The sequence below is a fragment of the Hylobates moloch genome, unplaced genomic scaffold, assembly GCF_009828535.3.
Source record: "Hylobates moloch isolate HMO894 unplaced genomic scaffold, HMol_V3 SCAFFOLD_6, whole genome shotgun sequence".
NCBI lineage: Eukaryota > Metazoa > Chordata > Mammalia > Primates > Hylobatidae > Hylobates > Hylobates moloch.
Genome location: NW_026652281.1, coordinates 84,159,114 through 84,183,548, shown reverse-complemented (window position 1 = coordinate 84,183,548; position 24,435 = coordinate 84,159,114). Strand labels below are relative to the sequence as shown.

At 38.2% G+C, this 24,435-nt stretch overlaps 1 protein-coding gene across 1 annotated transcript in view; it reads right to left on the bottom strand.

Moving 5' to 3' along the window:
* ITFG1 (integrin alpha FG-GAP repeat containing 1) overlaps positions 1 to 24,435 on the bottom strand; it is a 308,702-nt gene that overhangs the window by 181,708 nt on the left and 102,559 nt on the right. Inside the window, exon 8 of the mRNA XM_032157265.2 lies at positions 18,973 to 19,054. Within this exon, the coding sequence (XP_032013156.1) occupies positions 18,973 to 19,054 (82 nt within the window). The remainder of the gene's footprint in view (positions 1 to 18,972; positions 19,055 to 24,435) is intronic.

Here is a 24,435-nt window from a genome sequence, read left to right as displayed (position 1 = left end):
AATTCTACCAAACCATGTAAAGAAGAACTAATACCAATTCTCAGAGTATTTCAGAAAACTGGAGAGGAGGGAATTCTTACAAATTTATTCTATAAGAACAAAATTACTCTGATATCAAAACCAGCCAAGGACACAACAACAACAACAAAACTACAGGCCAATGTCCCTGATAAACATAGATCAAAAATTCCTCAACAAAACACTGGCAAACCAAATTCAACAACACATTAAAGATTCACCACGATCGGGGCAATTCCAACATGGCCGAATAGGAACAGCTGCAGTCTACAGCTCCCAGTGTGAGTAACGCAGAAGACGGGTGATTTCTGCATTTCCAACTGAGGTACCGGGTTTATCTCACTGGGGCTTGTTAGACAGTGGGTGCAAGACAGTGGGTGCAGTGCACCGAGTGTGAGCCGAGGCAGGGCGAGGCATCGCCTCACCTGGGAAGCGCAAGGGGTCAGGGAATTCCCTTTCATAGCCAAGCAAAGCTGTGACAGACGGCACCTGGAAAATTGGGTCACTCCCACCCTAATACCGTGCTTTTCCAATGGTCTTAGCAAACGGCACACCAGGAGATTATATCTCCTGCCTGGCTGGGAGGGTCCCACGCCCACGGAGCCTTGCTCATTGCTAGCACAGCAGTCTGAGATCCAACTGCAAGGCAGCAGCAGGGCTGCGGGAGGGGCGCCCACCATTGCTGAGGATTGAGTAGGTAAACAAAGCGACCAGGAAGCTCGAAATGGGTGGAGCCCACCACAGCTCAAGGAGGCCTGCCTGTCTCTGTAGACTCCACCCCTGGGGGCAGGGCATAGCCGAAAAAAAGGCAGCAGAAATCTCTACAGACTTAAATGTTCCTGTCTGACAGCTTTGAAGAGAGTAGTGGTTCTCCCAGCACAGAGTTTGAGATCTGAGAACGGAGAGACTGCCTCCTCAAGTGGGTCCCTGACCCCCAAGTAGCCTATCTGGGAGGCACCCCCAAGTAGGGGCAGACTGACACCTCACATGGCTGGGTACCCCTCTGAGAGGAAACCTCCAGAGAAACAATCAGACAGCAACATTTGCTGTTCAGCAATATTCGCTGTTCTGCAGCCTCCGCTGCTGATACCCAGCAAACAGGGTATGGAGTGGACCTCTAACAAACTCCAACAGACCTGCAGCTGAGGGTCTTGACTGTCAAAAGGAAAACTAACAAACAGAAAGGACATCCACACCAAAACCCCATCTGTACATCACCATCATCAAAGACCAAAGGTAGATAAAACCACAAAGATGGGGAAAAAACATAACAGAAAAACTGAAAATTCTAAAAATCAGAGAGCCTCTCCTCCTCCAAAGGAACACAGCTCCTCACCAGCAATGGAACAAAGCTGGACGAATGACTTGGACGATTTGAGAGAAGAAGGCTTCAGATGATCAAGCTTCTCTGAGCTAAAGGAGGAAGTCTGAACCCATTGCAAAGAAGTTAAAAACCCTGAAAAAAGATTAGATGAATGGCTAACTAGAATAACCAATGCAGAGAAGTCCTTAAAGGACCTGATGGAGCTGAAAACCATGGCACGAGAACTACGTGACGAACGCACAAGCTTCAGTAGCCGATTCGATCAGCTGGAAGAAAGGGTGCCGGTGATGGAAGATCAAATAAATGAAATGAAGCGAGAAGAGACGTTTAGAGAAAAAAGAATAAAAAGACGAACAAAGCCTCCAAGAAATATGGGACTATGTGAAAAGACCAAATCTACATCTGACTGGTGCACCTCAAAGCAACAGGGAGAATGAAACCAAGCTGGAAAACACTCTGCAGGATATTATCCAGGAGAACTTACCCAACCTAGCAAGGCAGGCCAACATTCAAATTCAGGAAATACAGAGAACACCACAAAGATACTCCTTGAGAAGAGCAACTCCAAGACACATAACTGTCAGATTAACCAAAGTTGAAATGAAGGAAAAAATGTCAAGGGCAGCCAGAGAGAAAGGTCGGGTTACCCACAAAGGGAAGCCCCTCAGACTAATAGCTGATCTCTCGGCAGAAACTGTACAAGCCAGAAGAGAGTGGGGGCCAATATTCAACATTCTTAAAGAAAAGAATTTTCAACCCAGAATTTCATATCCAGTCAAACTAAGCTTCATAAGTGAAGGAGAAATAAAATACTTTACAGACAAGCAAATGCTGAGAGATTTCGTCACCGCCAGGCCTGCCCTAAAAGAGCTCCTGAGGGAAGCACTAAACATGAAAAGGAACAACCGGTACCAGCCACTGCAAAAACATGCCAAATTGTAAACACCATTGAGGCTAAGAAGAAACTGCATCAACTAATGAGCAAAATAACTAGCTAACATCATAACGACAGGATCAAATTCACACATAACAATATTAACCTTAAATGTAAATGGGCTAAATGCTCCAATTAAAAGACACAGACTGGCAAATTGGATAAAGAGTCAGATCGATCAGCGTGCTGTATTCAGCAAACACATCTTACGTGCAGGGACACACATACGCTCAAAATAAAGGGATGGAGGAAGACCTACCAAGCAAATGGAAAACAAAAAAAGGCAAGGATTGCAATCCTAGTCTCTGATAAAACAGACTTTAAACCAACAAAGATCAAAAGAGACAACACCATTACATAATGGTAAAGGGATCAATTCAACAAGAAGAGCTAACTATCCTAAATATATATACACCCAATACAGGAGCACCTAGATTCATAAAGCAAGTCCTTGGAGACCTACACAGAGACTTAGACTCCCACACAATAATAATGGGAGACTTTAACACCCCACTGTAAACACTGGACAGATCAATGAGACAGAAAGTTAACAAGGATATCCAGGAATTGAATTCAGCTCTGCACCAAGCGGACCTAACAGACATCTACAGAACTCTCTACCCCAAATCAACAGAATATACATTCTTCTCAGCACCACACCACACCTATTCTAAAATTGACCACATATGTGGAAGTAAAGCACTCCTCAGCAAATGTAAAAGAACAGAAATTATAACAAAGTGTCGCTCAGACCACAGTGCAATCAAACTAGAACTCAGGACTAAGAAACTCACTCAAAACCGCTCACCTACATGGAAACTGAACAACCTGCTCCTGAATGACTACTATGTAGGTAAATAACAAAATGAAGGCAGAAATAAAGATGTTCTTTGAAACCAATGAGAACAAAGACACAACATACCAGAATCTCTGGGACACATTCAAAGCAGTGTGTAGAGGGAAATTTATAGCACTAAATGCCCACAAGAGAAAGCAGGAAAGATCTAAAATTGACACCCTAACATCACAATGAAAAGAACTAGAGAAGCAAGGGCAAACACATTAAAAAGCTAGCAGAAGGCTAGAAATCACTAAGATCAGAGCAGAACTGAAGGAAACAGACACACAAAAAACCCTTCAAAAAAATCAATGTATCCAGGAGCTGGTTTTTTGAACAGATCAACAAAATTGATAGACCACTAGCAAGACCAATAAAGAAGAAAAGAGAGAAGAATCAAATAGATGCAATAAAAAATGATAAAGGGGATATCACCACTGATCCCACAGAAATACAAACTGCCATCAGAGAATACTATAAACACCTCTACGCAAATAAACTAGAAAATCTAGAAAAAATGGATAAATTCCTAGACACATACACCCTCCCAAGACTAAACCAGGAAGAAGTTGATTCTCTGAATAGACCAATAACAGGCTCTGAAATTGAGGCAATAATAGCTTACCAACCAACAACAGTCCAGGACAAGATGGATTCATAGCCGAATTCTACCAGAGGTACAAGGATGAGCTGGTACCATTCCTTCTGAAACTATTCCAACCAGAGGTACAAGGAGGAGCTGGTACCATTCCTTCTGAAACTATTCCAATCAATAGAAAAGGAGGGAATCCTCCCTAACTCATTTTATGAGGCCAGCATCATCCTGATACCAAAGCCTGGCAGAGACACAACAAAAAAAGAGAATTTTAGACCAATATCCCTGATGAACATCCATGCAAAAATCCTCAATAAAATACTGGCAAACCGAATCCAGCAACACATCAAAAAGCTTATCCACCATGACCAAGTGGGCTTCATCCCTGGGATGGAAGGCTGGTTCAACATATGAAATCAATAAACGTAATCCAGCATATAAACAGAACCAAAGACAAAAACCACATGATTATCTCAATAGATGCAGAAAAGGCCTTTGACAAAATTCAACAGCCCTTCATGCTAAAAACTCTCAATAAATTAGGTATTGATGGGACATATCTCAAAATAATAAGAGCTATCTACGACAAACCCACAGCCAATATTATACTGAATGGGCAAAAACTGGAAGCATTCCCTTTGAAACTTGGCACAAGACAGGGATGCCCTCTCTCACCACTCCTATTCAACATAGTGTTGGAAGTTCTGGCCAGGGCAGTCAGGCAGGAGAAAGAAATAAAAGGTATTCAATTAGGAAAAGAGGAAGTCAAATTGTCCCTGTTTGCAGATGACATGATTGTATATCTAGAAAATCCCATTGTCTCAGCCCAAAATCTCCTTAAGCTGATAAGCAACTTCAGCAAAGTTTCAGGGTACAAAATCAATGTGCAAAAATCACAAGCCCTCTTATGCACCAATAACAGACAAACAGAGAGCCAAATCATGAGTGAACTCCTATTCACAATGGCTTCAAAGAGAATAAAATACTTAGGAATCCAACTTACAAGGGATGTGAAGGACCTCTTCAAGGAGAAGTATAAACCACCGCTCAATGAAATAAAAGAGGACACAAACAAATGGAAGAACATTCCATGCTCATGCATAGGAAGAATCAATATCGTGAAAATGGCCATACTGCCCAAGGTAATTGATAGATTCAGTGCCATCTCCATCAAACTACCAATGACATTCTTCACAGAACTGTAAAAAACTACTTTAAAGCTCATATGGAAACAAAAAAGAGCCCGCACTGCCAAGTCAATCCTAAGCCAAAAGAAGAAAGGTGGAGGCATCACGCTACCTGACTTCAAACTATACTACAAGGCTACAGTAACCAAAACAGCATGTAGTGGTACCAAAACAGAGATATAGACCAATGGAACAGAACAGACCCCTCAGAAATAATACCACACATCTACAGCTATCTGATATTTGATAAACCTGACAAAAAAGAAATGGGGAAAGGATTCCCTATTTAACAAATGATGCTGGGAAAACTGGCTAGCCATATGTAGAAGCTGAAACTGGATCCCTTCCTTACACCTTATACAAAAATTAATTCAAGATGGACTGAAGACTTACATGTTAGACCTAAAACCATAAAAACCCTAGAAGAAAACCTAGGCAATACCATTCAGGACAAGGACTTCATGTCGCAAATACCAAAAGCAACGGCAACAAAAGCCAAAATTGAATGGGATCTAATTAAACTAAAGAGCTTCTGCACAGCAAAAGAAACTACCATCAGAGTGAACAGGCAACCTACAGAATGGGAGAAAATTTTTGCAATCTACTCATCTGACAAAGGGCTAATATCCAGAATCTACAATGAACTCAAACAAATTTACAAGAAAAAAACAAACAACCCCATTAAAAAGTGGGTGAAGGACAGAAACAGACACTTCTGAAAAGAAGACATTTATGCAGCCAACAGACACATGAAAAAATGTTCATCATCACTGGCCATCAGAGAAATGCAAATCAAGACCACAATGAGATACCATCTCACACCAGTTAGAATGGCCATCATTTAAAAGTCAGGAAACACCAGGTGCTGGAGAGGATGTGGAGAAACAGGAACACTTTTATACTGTTGGTGGGACTGTAAACTAGTTCAACCATTGTGGAACAGAGTGTGGTGATTCCTCAGGGATCTAGAACTAGAAATACCATTTGACCCAGCCATCCCATTACTGAGTATATACCCAAAGATTATAAATCATGCTATTATAAAGACACATGCACATGTATGTTTATTGTGGCACTGTTCACAATAGCAAAGAGTTGGAACCAACCCAGATGTCCATCAGTGATAGACTGGATTAAGAAAATGTGGCACATATACACCATGGAATACTATGCAGCCATAAAAAATGATGAGTTCATGTCCTTTGTAGGGACATGGATAAAGCTGGAAACCATCATTCTCAGCAAACTATCACCAAGGACAAAAAACCAAACACCGCATGTTCTCACTCATAGGTGGGAATTGAGCAATGAGAACACTTGGATGCAGGAAGCGGAATATTGCACACTGGGGCCTGTTGTGGGGTAGGGTGACGGGTGAGGGATAGCATTAGTAGATATACCTAATGTAAATGACGAGTTAATGGGTGCAGCACACCAAGATGGCACATGTATACATATGTAACAAACCTGCACATTGTGCACACGTACCCTAGAACTTAAAGTATAATAAAAAGAAATATTAAAAAAAAGAATCACCACAATCAAGTGGGACTCATCCCAGAGGCAGAAAAATGGTTCAATATACACAAATCCATAAATGAGACTGACAATAATAGATGAAGAAAAAGCATTTGACAGAATTCAGTATCCCGTTGTGATAAAAACCTCTCAACAAATTAGGTATAGCAGGTAGGTACCTCAACACAATGAAAACCATATATGACAAACCTACAGCTTACATCATATTAAAAGGAAAAAGTTGAAAGAAAGCTTTTCCCCTAAGATATGGAAGAAGACAAGGATGCCCAGTTTCACCACTTCTATTAAAAAAAAAATTGGAAATCTTAGCCAGAGCAATTGTGAAAGACAGATATTAAAAGACATTCAAATTGGAAAGGAGGCAGTCAAACTGTTCTTGTTTGCAGATGACATGATCTTATATAACCCTAGACTCCACCAAAAAAAAAACCTTTTAGAATTAATAAATGAATTCAGTAAAGGTGCAGGATACAAATCAACATGCAAAAATCAGTAGCATTTCTATACATAATAATAAACTATCTGAAAACGAAATCAAGAAAAAAATCCCACTTACAATAGTTACAAAAAAATAAGATACTGAGATTAAACCTAAGGAGGTGAAAGATCTTTATAACAAAACTAGAAAATTGCTGAAAGAAATTGAATCAGATACAAATAATGAAAAGATACCGTGTTCATGAATCATAAGAATTCATAAATATAACCAAAGGAATATGGTTAAAATGACCACACTACCCAAAGCAATCTACAGATTCACTGCAATCCCTATCAAAATACCAATGACATTCTTGACAATAGTAGGGAAAAAAATCCTAAAGTTTGTGTGGAACCACAACAGACTTTGAATAGCCAAAGCAATCTTAAGCAAAAAGAACAAAGCTGGGGGCACCATAATATCTCACTTTAAAACATACTACAAAGCTATGGTAATCAATACAGCATGATACTGGCATAAAAACAGAAACATAGACCAGTAGAACAGAATATGAATACAGATATAAATCCGTGCATCTATATGGCATCTATAGCCAACTGATCTTTGACAAAGGTACCAAGAACACACAGTGGGGAAAGGACAGTTTCTTCAATAAATGGTGTTGGGAAAATTGGATTTCTACATGCAGAAGAATGAAAGTCAACCCCCATTTCTCAACATATTAAAAAAATCAATTAAAAATAGATTAAAGCCTTAAAGGTAAGACTCAGAATTCTGAAACTACTAAAAAAATACATGGGGAAATACTTCATGACATTGGTCTCAGCATGGATTTTTTTAGATAAGACCTCAAAAGCACAGGCAACAAAAGCAAAAGTAGGCAAATGAGATTACAGCAAACTAAAAAGCTTCTGCACAGCAAAGGAAACAAGTAAGAGTGATGAGACAACCTAAAAAATGGAAAAAGATATTTGCAATCTATACATCTGACGGTGTTAATATAAGAATTCATAAGGAACCCAAAGTATTCAATACCAAAAAAAATTGATTAAAAATGGGCAAAAGACCTGAATGGACATTTCTCAAAAGACAACACAGAAATGGCCAATAAGTACATGAAAAAATGCTCAACATCATGAATCATCAGAAAATGCAAATCAAAATCACAATGAGATATCACCTCACTCTAGTTGAATGGCTATTATGAAAAACGATGGCAAGTGTTGGTGAAGTGGAGAATAGGGAACTCTGACATATTGTTGGTGGGAATGTAAATTAGTACAGCCATTATGTAAAACAGTACGGAGTTTCCTAAAAAAAAATTACAAATAGAACTATCGTATGATTCAGCAGTCCTACTACTGGGTATATAGCTAAAGGAAATGAAATCAGTATTTCAAGAGATATCTACATCCCTATGTTTATTATAGCACTATTCACAATAGCTAAGATAAGGAAACAACCTGAGTCCATCAAATGTATGAATGGATAAAAAAAATGTGGTATCTATATACAATGATATATTGTTCAGACACGAAAAGGAATGTAGTCCTGTCATTTACGACAACATGGATTAACCTGGAGGTCATTATGTCAAGTGAAATAAGCCAGACACAGAAAATAAATACCATATGAATTCACTCACATCTGGAATATAAAAAAAGTAGATCTCATAGAAGTAGAGAGAATAGTGATTATCAGAGGCTGGGGAGAGGATATGGAGAGAGCTTGGTCAAAGGGCACAAAGCTACAGTTAAGACTGGCAGAATACTTTCTGGTGTTCTATTGCACAGTAGGGTGACTATAGGTAACTGTGATTTATTGTGTATTTCATAATAGCTAAAAGAGATTTTTTTAATGTTCTCACCACAAAGAAATGATGTTTGAGGTGACAGATTTGCTAATTACTCTGATTTGATCATTACACAATGTATACATGCACTGAAACATCACATTGTATCCCACAAATATGTATAATTATTACATGTCAACTAAAAATTTACAAAAACCTACCAAAAATTTATATTCTGAAAGCTTGTTTTATTCCAACAGGAATCAATTTTTAATACATTTTATATCAAAATCACTATTGCTTGGGTTTGTTTTTTTTCTGGAATCCATAAACATTATATATTCTAGAATTATAGATATACATAATCATATTTTTGAGATGGATGACTTGGGAGAGTGGTCAAAGAGTATAAAAATTCTAAAAATAATATGTGAAAAACACAGGGAGCAGATGGAGAAGATTCACTATCAAAACACATGGTTCTAAAAGCAAACAGCATATACTAGTAGGTCACTGTTGGTGACCATTATTGAACATGATAACATATTTTAAAATCTAAACCAATGCAGATGAAGAAGGAGTGTATAGTGTTTAAGGATACAGCTTCCGAGACAGAGCCAAAGATCATGTCCCAGCTCTGCCACTCCCTCCCTAGCTATGTGCCCTCGGTTAAGTTTCTTAACTTCTCTGAACCCCTATTACCACATTCTATAATGTGGCTAAATAATATTGTTCACCTCAGAAAGGTTTGGAAAGATTACTTGAGATAAATGTAAAATGCTTCCTATAAAAGTTTCTGCCAAAAATAACTATTTTTGAGCATTATGAAAAAGAAGCAAAGAGACATTTGCAATATACAAAACTTGTAAATCCTTTCAATGTCACTGATTAACAAAAACTTGAAAGCTTTCTCTTGATTAAATTCAACATATATTAGTTACAGGGGGTGATGTGATGATAGGCAGCAAGTTAAATACAGAGAATGTCCACCTGTCTGTGTGTTAACAAGGACTAAAAGGGAACTGTCTTGCTACTGGGGAACAGAACAGGAAAACAGGATTGCTTTGTGAGAGAGTCGGAGGGAAAGGATTGCTGTGAATAAGTGATAAGTAGTAAAGGGCACTTTCATCCATTCAGTCACTATCCATCCATCATCCACCATTCATTCAACCCATCAATTCATTATTCAGCTCTTCAATGGGTTAAGGTTAAGCACAGAAAAGCTGTGTACATGCCTACATTCAAGAAGCACAACTATGACTTATCAACGAATGGGGCATTTACACAGAGTGAAAATGTGGAGTTACAGAGGGGAAAATATGGGGTTGAAATGGAAGTCAGATGTGTTTAAAAATAGGGCAGGATATTTTCTGCCCAGGAGTGACATTAGGCTCTTCATAATGAGCTTCTATGCCACTCTGACTCATGGCAGGGAATTCCTCTCAGGTGTAATGCACCATAGAGAAATAAATCTCACCATCGTTTGGTCCTTCCTGGGTATATGTATCTGTAAGGTCTAACAATAGCCAAGTTATCTGCAATAATCACTTTCATAGTACTGTTGCAATAAAAAAAAAACAAAGAGCTATGCATAGTTAACAGAACAGTTTCATGGGGTGCTCCATTTATCATAGATCAATTATATTAACTAGGGTAGGCTTAGAGCGACAAATATTCCAATTAATTTGTGGGTTATATTAGAAAGTATTAAACATACCATCTATTAAATTACAAAATAGCAATATAATAATGTAAAATACAACATTATCCCACAGCATTTTTAAGTATGTTAAATTTCATATTGAAAAGGCTGAGTATACATTCATAATACCATTCATCATCAAAAAAATTAAATGCGGCTGGGCGCAGTGGCTCACGCCTGTAATTCCAGCACTTTGGGAGGCCAAGGCGGGCGGATCGTGAGGTCAGGAGATCGAGACCAACCTGGCTAACATGGTGAAACCCCGTCTCTACTAAAAATACAAAACAATTAGCCGGGTGTGGTGGCGGGCACCTGTAGTCCCAGCGACCTGGGAGGCTGAGGCAGGAGAATGGTGTGAGCCCGGGAGGCGGAGCTTTCAGTGAGCTGAGATCATGCCACCGCACTCCAGCCTAGGTAACAGAGCAAGACTCCGTCTCAAAAAAAAAAAAAAAAAAAAAAATTAAATGCACAGGACAGTCTTGAGAATACAGTATGTCAGAGGTATATTTAGGAAAAAAACACTCTTACCTAGAAAGGCAAGAATTTATTATATGCAAACCTGTACAAAATGGCTCCAGGGATAGAGAGTCCTAGTTTTTCCCTCATATTTGTATACTTTAAAAGAAACCAATATAGCCTAGTCTGCTTTAGATGTTGAATATGTATAAAGTCAAGACTATGAAACAGCCATTTTATAATTTTTATATAAATTATGATTTCCAATAAAAAAGCATTCAAAATATTTATCAGAATCACATCTGGCATCCATGACTCACCAAGATAGATGCCTCAGGGAAGTCTTTGCTACAAGGTAGAAACTCAGGAACTAATCACTTTTGCTGTGGTAACTATTGCACTGCAATCATCACAGACATGGAATGAAAAGGAAATACTAATGAACTGGGTTTATTATTTGTTTGAAAGAGTACTGCAAATATTAGAAGAGTACTCTAAGAACACCTCACCACTTCGGGTGCTTTGTGGCAATGAGTACACATAAAATATTTGTTTTACCAAAAATTTCTAATAGCATTGTCCTTTTTTGATGGGATAGGAGTGGAGCAGGCTGCGGGAGACAAAGGTCCCGCAGGTCAGAGGGAGAACTGTTTAAACTGATTATGATGACTTCGAATACATGGAAACAGAATTGGCACTATACAAAAACAAAAGGATATTAAGAAGCTGTGCAAATACAGTTGTCTATTTAAATGCTAAATAACAGTAAATACTGTAGATAATGTATGTTGTTATCTACTGGTCAGAATTCATGAATTAGAAAATGTAAATAAGAACACTAAGAATTAACACTTTATAAGGATCCAGGATGTCTCCTACTGAAATCAGCACTTGTGCATTTTAGATTCAGAACAATTTTTAATCACTTAACTTTAATCAAAATAAGCAAAAGTAATGATATGTTAGTCTTTATCATATGAATGAATCTCAGAAGTTCTGGTTTAGGATTATAGTTGAAGGTCTTAAGATTTCCTAAACTTCAGCTTAATTCTTAAAAACCATTTATAATATTTTAAAAATTTCAGTGTTAATACTGAATAGTTAATATCCAATTGAATAGAGTATTTTTCATGTAATAATTCATTTAATATTATTCATTAGTATTTATAATGTGACTGGCACTGCTATAGGCTTGAGAGATATAATGGTGGACAAAATACACCAATGGAGTTCTGGTGAGGGCACATGAGTAGAATGAATACCATGTCAGCAATAGTCTGCAATGGAGAAAAATAAAGCAGGAAAGCAGGGCAGAAGTGCTGGGGGTAGGGTTTACAGTTTTAAATAGAGTGGTCAGGGAAGGCCTCCAGGAGAGGGTGATGTGGCAAAACCAGAAGGTGGTATGAGGGTGAGTCATGAGGAATATCATGCAGAGGCATAAGCAAGGGCAAAGGCCTCAGGAGGGCCAATTTGCAGAACACCAAGGAGGCAATGTGACTGCAGCACAGGTGCATTTATAATGTTAGAAACAAAGGCAGGATGCTTTGGACATGTGCTCCTTCATTTATCCATTATCTGTCTTCTAAATGGCAGTTAAACAAGGACATGCTAATATCCAACTCTGTGTCTCTCCAGAGCTTGTATCTCCCATTTGTATTTCATTTTGTCTTCTAATAGACATCTCAAACTTAACATGTCCCAAACAGAACTATCAATTAACAGAACTCCAGAGTTCCTCTTCCTACTCCTTTCCTACCTCATCAAATGGCGCTGAGTTGTTCAAACCAAAAATCTAGAAATCAATCTTCTTTTTCTCTTCCCCTCAACATCTAATCCATCAGCATTTCCTGTCAACTTTGTCTCCAATATGTCCTAAATAAGACTTCTTCTATCCATTTCCTGGTGGTTTCCCTGGTCCAAGTCACCATAGCTTTTCCCTCTTAACTAGTCTCCTTGAAGTTTCCAGTTACATTTAAAATAAAATCCAAACTCCTTGTTACCTTTGTCCACAAAGCACTACAAGACCTGGCCCAGTGCTAGCCTTCTTTTTGTTCCTTAAACATCAAGCTTATTTTTGCCTTAGAATCTTCACTTATGTGTTCCGTCTGCATGGAACATTTTCCCCAAAAACCTTCTACAATTTCACTCAAGTCTCAGATCAGATATAACCTCCAACGAGCTACTTAAAATAGCCCTTCTCATTTCCTATTATAGCCCTTTGTTTAATTCCCTCAGAGCTCTTACCACTTTCTAATAATTCCTTATTAATTTAATTGTTTTTGTCTTTCTTCCCTCAATAGAATTTAAACTTCATGAGAACAGGGTTTTTGTATGCTTGAGGCTTGGCTATATGCCAAGCATATAATACACAGCCAGTACAAATAGTAGGAACTCTAAAACTATTTTTTGAATTCATTAACCAACGCCTTGTACACAATAGAAATATTTCATTATAAAACAGAAAGGAAACTAAATGGAAGAAAAACGAATTGCTCCACAATTTTAAAGAATAAACAGATTGAACTATTTGATTGAATCCTATGAATGTACCATACAATTTGAAGAATATCAAAGTATTATAATGCAGCACTTAGATCTAATTTGCCCATATTATACATATTAATGTACTCTGTATTTACTTGATAATTTCTGACTGGCAATGACAGTGATATGGTACAGTAGTACATTTAAGAGAGAATATCTGCAACTTCAAACATTTTTCTGTTTTATTGATTTTTGACTAGTGTTCAATGTCCCTTTTTAATGAAAAAGGGGCTACTTAACAAAAGAGCAGCCAATTTTCAATTATAAGATACAAAACAAACAAACAAGTGTGCCATTAATGTAAGACTGTGGACCAAAAGCCAATCTTAAATGATTTACATAATAAGACCAAGTACAGAAAGCATAGCACCCAGAAGTTTCTGCTTTCTAGCTTCTTTTATAATATAATCATCACCTGTCTATTTGAAGGCATTTGATTTTTAAAATTCTTTTGTGAGAGAGAATATGAACATTCAATTACCAATTAGCATTCAGACTAAATATTAAATTTACATTTCCATACTCGGCTCATCTGATTTACTTTCCAGATCAAACATGAACAAGAAACAATTTTAATTTGTCAGATGGTTACTGAATACACCTAGCCATAAAACAAAGGGAGCATAATTGCTATAAATGCTTTGAAATCAGCTCCACGATGGTTAATTTAGAATCAACATCTGAATCTTTACCAAGTATTATAAGGCTTCAAAAAACAACTTTAATGTGGGGTGTCCCTGCCTTTCTCCTTTACTTTACTAAATGTCATTGATTACTGTGCTAGGTACTGGGTGTACTCAATTGAATCATATTTGGGGTTAACCATCAATGACACTATCTTTAAGTTGTTCAAGATTTTCTAGTATGTTTATAACTTTCACGAATGACAGTTTTCCATTTTCATTAGTTCCTTTATTTTTTATAGGATTATTTAGATCTGACTGAAAATTCCAAGGCCCAATTCATTATGCCCAGTATTCTCCCTTTACTTGAAGAAGAAAGTGTGATCTCCTTCTGAAGATGTGATACACAGCAGTTAGCATGAGATCTGTGTAATTTATAAATAAATTTATATGACATTTATAATAATTCAATCTATAAAAAATGCTGACATTCTGTATAAGGTTTCTGTTTTCCCTTCAGTTTTATAGCTTTTATTGATTTCCACTACACCTAGTATTACATACAAAATTGATACCCATTTTCTCTAATTTCTATTGACTTTTTGTCCTATATAATTTAATAAGAGATAACACCTTATTTATAGGAATTCTAGAATTTGATATTCAGAGCCTACGTAGAAAGAGACTCAAGATTAAAATACAGTTTAAAAGGATGATATAGTAGGGCAAGACAGAAAACATGTCTTCTAGAAGATACACCTTCCTTGATTATTTCTTAGCTATGAGAGACATTTATGGGTTGCAGATGTTCCAAATATGAGACCAGGGCCTAGAACCTCATCTGACACTTAACCAGTAGCAGCAAGTATTTATTGGGTAATTTCTATGACTCAGGGACTGCTCTAAGAATTCTGCAAATGATAACTTTTGGGCCACTAATACCCTGCTAAAATGAAAATCTAAGGGTCTTTTCTTGGTCTTCTTTTGCATTATATTTTAGTATCTGCCAATGGCATCTGACCACCTTTTAGCACCCATTTTTCTCCCTCCTTAGCCCTCTGTCGATCTCCATTTTACACCTTTTTGTTTGGAGGGCTCGTCTCAGTCTTGACCTCTTCTCTCTTAAAGGGCTCTCACACCTGCCTTGGCTTTTTCCCTCATCTTAGGTCTGCTAAATGTGATGGCTTTGTTGTCTTTACAGCACGATTAATGTGATAACTTTAAAGCGTCTCAATACCCAATCCAGCTCCCTCTCCTGATTTACCTATCTTTGTGAATAGTACCGCCCTTCTTTAGGTAATTCAGAGTCAATTTTTTACTTTTTACTCTCTCTAGTGTCAAACCAGCAAATTTACTGATTCCCTCCACATACTGATGTAGTTCAGCTCCGGCTCTCACCACCTCATGCCCTGACCTGTCTCCTGAGTGGTTTCCACCTTTAGAAAATACTACATTTTAAAACTGTTTAAATCTGCCTCTTTTTTAACATCAAAATCTCAGGCACCTCAGAGGTTCTAATAACTTTCCTCTGAATTCCTACTGCTTGCTCAAGAAGCATTACATTATGCATATCTCACCAGACCAGAAGATTTTGTTCAACTTTACTTTCTGAAGTTAATAAAAAAGGTATTAACAAATAGATGTTCAAAATTGTTCTACTATTTCCCATCACTTCTACAGAATAAACTCAACATTTGTTCATCTGTTATTCATTTGGTAATCCAATGGGTTCCCAGGCCATTTATTATTCTTCTATATTTTTACAGAAACTGTCGATTCAACCCAAAGTGGTTTATTCACTAGTCACTAACCAAACCATTTTTATATCTCCACATATTTTTAGCCAAAGTCCAGTACAAAATCTCACCACTTCCACTTCCATGAGGCTTTTGTACCCTTTCTCAGCTTAGGATAATCTATGTTTCCACAAGACTTATTAGCACTTTATCCATGGCATTAATTTCATAATCAACAATTAAATGCAGTTTGGTTTCTCTTATATTGTGGCAGTTACTTGTTGCTTTACTCTTGTATTTTTTTTTTTAACATATTCATATTCTGTCTTCCCAACTGGACTATAAATTTCTTTCTTTCTTTTTTATTTATTTATTTATTTTGTGAGAGGGAGTCTCACTCTGTCCACCCAGGTTGGAGTGCAGTGGCACGATCACTGTTCACTGCAACCTCTGCCTCCCAGGCTCAAGTGATCCTCCCACATCAGTCTCCTGAGTAGCCAGGACCACAGGCTTGTGCCACCATGTCCAGCTAATTTTTTTGTATTTTTGGTAGAGATGGGGTTTCATCATGTTGCCCAGGCTGGTTTCAAACTCCTGAGCTCAAGTGATCCTCCCGCCTCAGCCTCCCAAAGTGTTGGGATCACAGGTGTGAACCATTGCACCAGGCCTGTAAAATTCCTAAAGGACGTTAACTTTAAAATCAGTTTTCTTACATAGTATTCAGCACAATATTTAAAGAATAATAGAAGTTTAATTTTTTTCAGAGGTCTAACTTTTGCATTTTATTTGGTGTTAAAGACCCTGTGAAACTACACAACCTCTTCTTTCATTCTTTAAAAAAAATTTTTTTAGAGATGAGGTCTCACTTGTGTTGCCTAGGCTAGAGTGCAGTGGCTTGGCAACAACTCACTGCAGCCTTGACCTCCTGTGCTCAAGCAATTCTCCTGCCTCAGCCCCGAGAAGCTGAGACTACAGGTACAAACCACCACACCCAGCCATACACGATCTTTTCTAAATGAGTCGTTCATGCCACTCAGAAAATAGTATCAATTTTACATGAACTCAAAAGTTCTATGATAAAAATAACACTTTTTTTACTGGGCAGTAAGTATATACTTTGGTTTATTTCTTGCCATTGTTGACTACTACTTCTCTATAATTTACTTTTTTGCTATTAAATTAACATATTATTCTAGCCACATAACAAAATTTGGAAAATAGGGAATAAGATAATCTATTTTCCTACTTTAACAAAACCATTATTACTCTTTGGCTCTGTTTCTTTCTAGTCTTCTCTTTTTTTTTAGACAAGTGAGCTGGGAGCCATTTAAACACTTCTCTTTGGTACAGACTTCTTGTCACAGCATTTATTTAAGCATGTGCATTCTTTATCAACTGAACGGTAAATTTCTGGAATCATGCTGACTTCCTGGCTGTCAGTCACTTCCCTTGTTTTGGTTCAAAGGAAGTAGGTGGAAAGGAAGATGGAGGGCTGGATGCAATTCACAAACATATTCAAATGTACACTTTTCACAGGAAAAATGCATATTTTTTATATGTTAATATTCATATTTTTGGACCCAGCAGTCATTTTTGCCAATATTCAACTAAAAATACATGAACTTTTAAAAAGCCAATGTGTGATATTTATTAAAAGTGTACTATTAAAAAAGTTTACTGATAAACTACCCAAAGCTATTAAAAACAGGGAGCAATAGTTATGTTTCTTAACTTGACTGTGTCTTATAATCTGCACATCTTAAAAACACTAACATGCAAATGTTTATGTTTAGCAAAATTGTAAAAAATCCTCTAAGTAAAGCTACTAATAATTTTGTTAAAAGTAAGGCATTTTATGATATAAAACACACGATCATAAAAGATATAACTTTAATTTGGAGTTTTTAACCAGGGGTTAAGGGGGTCAGAGAGATCTCTGCACTCCCTGAGAATTATATAGTACATATACACTTTTTTCCTAATGAGAGACTTGCAGATAGAGCTGTTATTAATCTAGCTAATCAAATTAGCCAGCAAATTCCAAAAAATAACGTCATGTGTTCTATCACTTGACTATTGGCATTAAAAACTGTAACGGCAACAGAAATTTACTTAAAATTAACATAATATTCAATATAACTAAAATACAGGACAACATAGAGATTCATGTTAAAATTTCCATGATATGACATTATCAAACCTCCTGGTTTAGCTGTGTCAGGATACATCCATATGACACTGAACAGTGACTTGATTTAGCTGCATTCAGAGCAGCAGAGGCAACAAGAACAAAAAACAGGTAAGTCCAAAGAATAGACTCAAACTACAATTTCAGATGAGGTTCCACTATGTTGCCCTGGATGGACTTGAACTCCTGAGCTCAAACAGTCCTAACAAGTAGCTCGGGCTACAGGCGAGAGCCATTGTACCCCGCTCAAACTCTAACTTCTTGTGCTCTTGCTATAAGCCTGTCACTGTGCTTTATTTACATTGTGCTATTCATAATAGCCTTTAGAGGTGGATATTACTGTCATTCCCATTTTATATATGAGGAAGCTGAGGTATCTGAACATGGTGATGTCTCATCTACATTTTGAGGAAAGCCTACGGTGGTTTATTGGCATAATGAAGGATCAGCGGAACAAGCACTGAACAGTTTTTAGGTGGGGCAGACCACTTTCCCATCTAATACAATTACTCTGACAAATGATAAAAAGAGCCACATATGCTTTGGAAGTTCCTGACCAATGTGAACTTGATTGTGTAGAATCTTATGGAAAACAGAAATTCATATGTCCTCTTTTGGGTAATTCATAATAGACATCACTCTGCTTTAAAATTAAGTTGTAAATAAAAATGGCTTTTAGTATTGGTTTTAAGAGCTCAGATTAACTCCTTCACTTCTATTTGTTCCGTATGTTGGATATACGTGAAGAATTTACGGTAATTAACACCTGCTATTCTCTAGAAAAAGTCTCAGTAGATTTTCTTGTTTTGCATATTACTTCTGCAAACAGTATTAAACTATTTTTTAAACACATCATAAATTTCTCCTTATTTCATTAAGGAATTGACATGTCATGTACAATACTATTATGGAATAGGCATCTTTTGAAGCTATAATAGCTCTGAAGACCCTGGAGTTATTTCCTGCTATGGGGAATTAATATAAATAGATCAGAAAGAGGGAGAGAATTGGAAAGGCAAAAGCCTTTTTTTTTTTTTTTTTTTTTACTAAATCTTACCAAAGTCTGCAAATGCTGACTGTCCAACCATCATCATATTTTGAGGTTTTTCCAATATAGTACTGACAGAGAAGTTTCCATCCTGTTAAATGAAGAAAACTTTGAATTAGACCATCTTAATCCACTCATTTGTTAAGTATAAAACAAAGCATTCTAACTGAACTGGGGAAATAAATAACTTCGTATTTTGTTGTATTGCACAAAAATTATTCCAATCTCCTGTTTTACTTTTATTTTGAAGCAAAGGAAACTCCTGTGAGTTGAAGAAGAAAATATGAATCTGGTATGCTTTCCTTGCTGTCGATTCTGGTATCTTTTATCAAATCATCATCATAATTTCAGAGAGTAGTAATTTCAAGTACTGTGGAAGGCTTCGGAAATATAAAGAATTATAAAACTAGTTCCTACCCTCAAAGAGCTTACAGTCCAGTTGGGAGATAGAATATAAGTCAGAAAAATAGGATTTCTGACGGTAACACATAATTAGTATGAGTACAAAGACATATTTTGCAGATTTTAAGGGAAGAAGATTCTGTTGGGAACAATTAAGAAAAGATATTGAAATCAGAGGAGAATTTCATTGATCCTTAAAGGGCCAATCCATCAACTCAAGTTTACGTATCAATGAGAAGGGAAGCAAAGGATTACAACAGCAGCCACGTGCTGACTGAGCAGAGGTGCCTAAGCTAAACAGAGAAGGAGAGCTTATTAGCGATCCTTTGTTTCACTCACTCTTTCCAAACAAAAACAGCACACATCTGATTACCAAGAATAATACGCCTTTCTTTAAATTATTGCCTTTCCCTTCTATAATTTTAGATTATTACACAAGAAAAAGAACTCAAAACAATGAATTTGAAATTCTGAGCTCTCAGGTTTGTACAGAGTTCTTCTTATTACTGACCTCTCTATTTTCTGTTTGAGATACTGACTCTGATTCCTACACACTGTATACAGGATATCTGTATACTTTAAAATGAGTTTTTCCTTCTTTGCTCCTTTAAGGATACTGTAGATCTGTGTGAGTGAAAAAATGAGCACTGGTTTTCTCCCTTATGCTCTCACACAAGAATCAACAGACATAAGACTTCTGTGACTAAATGTGGGGGATTTCTCCCCACCATAAACAAGCAATCATTTCTGCAGTGGATACCACCTGGCTGTCCTCTAATTCCACAGGTTGAGGGCTCAGTCCCTCAAATTACCCTAGACACCAGTCTGAAGTTTGGACCTCCAGTATTTCTGCCTGACCAGCTTCAAGTTGGGACTCACACCATCCCCTCTTTGGATTCACAGCTGGAATGGCTTGCAGAACTCTGGGAAACATGTTTACTGAGTTATTATAGAGGATATTACAAAGGATACAGATGAAGAGATGAGTAGGGTGAGGTACGGAAGGGTCACAGAGCTTCCATGCCCTCTCTGGGCACTCCACCTTCCAGGAACTTCCACCTGTTCAGCTATCAGGAAGCTCTCAGAACCTAGTTCTTTTAGGTTTTTATGATGGCTTCATTAGGTAGGCATGATTGGTTAAACTGCTGGCCATTGGTGATTACTTTAACCTTCAGACTCTCCCCCATTCCTGGAGGTTGTGGGAAGGGCTAAAAGTCCCAATCCTCTAATCATGTCTTGGTCATTCTGGTGACCAGTCACATTCTGAAGTTATTTTGGGGTTGTCATCCACCAGTCAACTCATTAGCATACAAAAAGACATCCCTTTGGAGATTCTAGGTCTTTCAGAAGTTCTATGTTAGGAAATGGGGACTAATGCCAAATTTGTATTTCATAACATCACAATCTGCAAGTCGGTTTCTTAAGAAATCACTGCTGATCTTTATAGAGAAATGCACTGCTATAACAAAAGCACAAAACCCAAATGCTTGAGGACCATGAGTAAGGAAATAAGATTTTTCATGTGACAAGCAATGTTCCAACCACTTTAACACTCCATTGTCCCTGTACAGAAACATGTTTCCCCTCCCATTATTAAAGCATCTGATGTATTTTTCAATGATTTCCTATAGACATCTTATTTAGTAAGGGTATTAAGCCTTAGGCTTTCCCTCCAGTCTTACCTAGAACCTGAAATTGCACTAGAGATGTGTCAAAGTTGCCAAATCCCTAGCTGAAGTGTCAAGTGCTTTTGCATTTTAGAAAGATCACAGCATTGGCCCAGCGCGGTGGCTCACGCCTGTAATCCCAGCACTTTGGGAGGCCGAGGCGGGCGGATCACGAGGTCAGGAGATCAAGACCATCCTGGCTAACACGGTGAATTCCCATCTCTATTAAAAATACAAAAAATTAGCCGGGCATGTTGGCGGGTGTCTGTAGTCCCAGATACTCAGGAGGCTGAGGCAGAAGAATGGTGTGAACCCAGAAGGCGGAGCTTGCAGTAAGCCGAGATCACACCACTGCACTCCAGCCTGGGTGACAGAGCGAGACTCTGTCTCAAAAAAAAAAAAAAGATCACAGCTTGGCTGGGCATGGTGGCTCACACCTGCAATCCCAGCACTTTGGGAGGCCGAGGCAGGCAGATCACTTGAGGTTAGGAGATCGAGACCAGCCTGGCCAACATGATGAAACCCCGTCTCTACTAAAAATACAAAAAAAATTAGCTGGGTATGGTGCACACCTGTAATCCCAGCTACTAGGGAGGTTGAGGCAGGAGAATCACGTGAACCTGGGAGGTGGAGTGAGCAAGTGAGCCAAGACTGAGTCACTGTACTCCAGCCTGGGTGACAGAGCAAGACTCCATCTCACACACAAAAAAAATAAATAAAAAAAATAAAGATCACAGCATCCAGCATTGTGTAGAGTGGATAGAATGTTTCATAAATGAATGGAAAAATCTCTCTTAAAATATATCAGCCTTCTATGAGATAAAGCTGAATATCAACTCAATATACTAACTGAAGTGAACAAATTACCCCACTGAAGGTCTATGAATTTTGGTAAATATGTCTAGAAATATATAGATATAACCTCATGATTTATCTCCATCAAGAAATATTGAAGTAACATCCTTCCATGTCTTCTAAAATGCCACTTTCACACTGAGCATCAATAGAAGAGCAATGCCCACTTCCAACTGCTGGAGGAAAATATATTCTGGCCGTAGTGAGAGTAAGCAGAACACATTATACATGTGACAGAGTTGGGGGAAAAGACAACACTTCATTAGACAACTTTTCCATTATTACCATCACTTGTTTTTTACTTTGCTTAGCAGTATAAACATATATAACTTCATTTCCATTCAGATTACTTACATATTTAATATGTAATGAAATGATTTAATAAACTGCATCATCAATATATTTTATCTCAATAGATAATACATTTTAAAGTGCAGCATAACTACACTCATTTTCAAAGATGAAGCTGCTCGGTAGCTATTAATGAAGGAGGAGAAACATGATCAATACTGTTTTTCATTTTGAACATATTCTGGGAGAACAGTCTGGTGCAAAGAACACTAGAATTGGAGCAAGGTGAGGTGGGTTCCAGCCCTTTTTCACTGAAAAGTTATGTCACTTTGGGACAGCCACTCACTGTTCTAGGCTTCAGTTCTTCAGTTGTTAGAAGGGATTAAATGTACTGTCTACTTGCAGGGTTCTGGAGAGGTCAAATGGAATGAAAGATAACAGTATTCTGCAAAATGCAATGTATCAGGCACCTATATGGTACTGTCATAATGGCAGTCCTGTGCTTATGATCTGCAAGTACTTTTTTCACAGGCTGCCATTTGGTACTCATTTACTCCATGGTCTAACTCTCTTTTTTACTTTTGGATTGGAATCTCCACCTATTTGTATATTTATGTTCTTTAGTATGAGAGTAATTTTGCTATGAAACAAACAATACTACCTTTTTTTACACTGTATTGTTTTTTAAAAATGATAAATAATAATTATACATACTCATGGGGCACACAGTGATGTTTTGATACTTGTAATGTATAGTGATTGGATCAGGGTTTTTAGCATATCCATCATCTCAAACATTTATCATTCCTTCCTATTCAAAATATTCAATATCCTCCTTTTTTTTTTGAGATGGAGTCTTGCTGTGTGGCCCAGGCTGGAGTGCAGTGGTGCGATCTTGGCTCACTGCAAGCTCCACTTCCCGGGTTCATGCCATTCTCCTGCTTCAGCCTCCCGAGTAGCTGGGACTACACACACCTGCCACCACTCCCGGCTAATTTTTTTGTGTTTTTAGTAGGGACGGGGTTTCACCGTGTTAGCCAGCATGGTCTTAATCTCCTGACCTTGTGATCCGCCCGCCTTGGCCTCCCAAAGTGCTGGGATTACAGGTGTTAGCTACTGCGCCTGGCCTCAATATCCTCCTTCTAATAGCAGCAGGAGGCAGACAAATTCCTAGGCAGATAGGGATGGGTCCCGGTTGAAACCCGACCTTGAAACCAAAGAAAAACTAAAGCCTGAAACCAAGTAGCCAGTTCTGGGTAAAGTCCCCGACCAGAGTGAGAACTTCCTCGATGCCTCTTAGACAATAAAATGGTGCTTTTCCCAGGCCGCCATGGACCAATCCACATGCACTCCCCCATTTTGAGCCCATAAAACCCCCAGACTCAGCCACACGTGGGGATTCCCTGCCTTTGGGTAGGGGCTGCCCACTTCAGGTCCCCTGTCCACTGAGAGCTATGCTGTTGCTAAATAAAACTCTTCTCCACCTTGCTCAATCTCTGGTTGTCCACTGTAACACCCCCTTTAGGGCCCTGCATTTGCTGGTATCTCCAAGTTTTTAGGTGCCACTGTGCTCCCGTTGTCCAAACTCTGGCGCCTAAGTCAGAAGCTGCTTGTAGTATGCCTGGTTGAGCCTCAGTCTTGCATGGAGTTGGCGCCTGGAGCAGCTGCCCTGCACTTGCTTGCTTATACACCCCTCATCATGCAGTGCCTGGCTTGCCCACAGTGGGTGTGAGATTAGAACTGGTAGCATGAGCCAAACACAGCCTGCTGGGTCGAGAGGGCAGAGCCAGCCCAGTGGTTGTAAGTGAAACTTGAGCAGAGGCCCCACCAGTGGTGGAGGTCTCTAGCTGGCGAAGTGGCACTGAAAAAATCTTGTGTTAATTCCAGTTATTTGAAACTATATATTATTGTTAACCATAGTCATCCTGTCAACTGCAGTGCTATGGAACACCAGACATTATTCCTAGTTAGCTGCAATTTTGTATCCTTTGACTGCAGCATTTTTTACTGTGATGTTCTTACCGATCTGCACTGTTTCCCTGCAATCCAAAATTCAACGAACTCACTAGGGGCTCTGTTGCAGCCATCTCTTTACCTTTTCTTTTCTGAGTTGGTTTCTGGAATTGTTGTGTACTAATTTCAATGACTTAAGGGTAGAAGGTTTAGAAACAGATTTCCTAGTTCAACTCTCAGCTCCACTGTTTGCTAGCCATGAGGCAGGAATAAGTTAGTCCTTCTCTAAGCATTCCTTGACTTA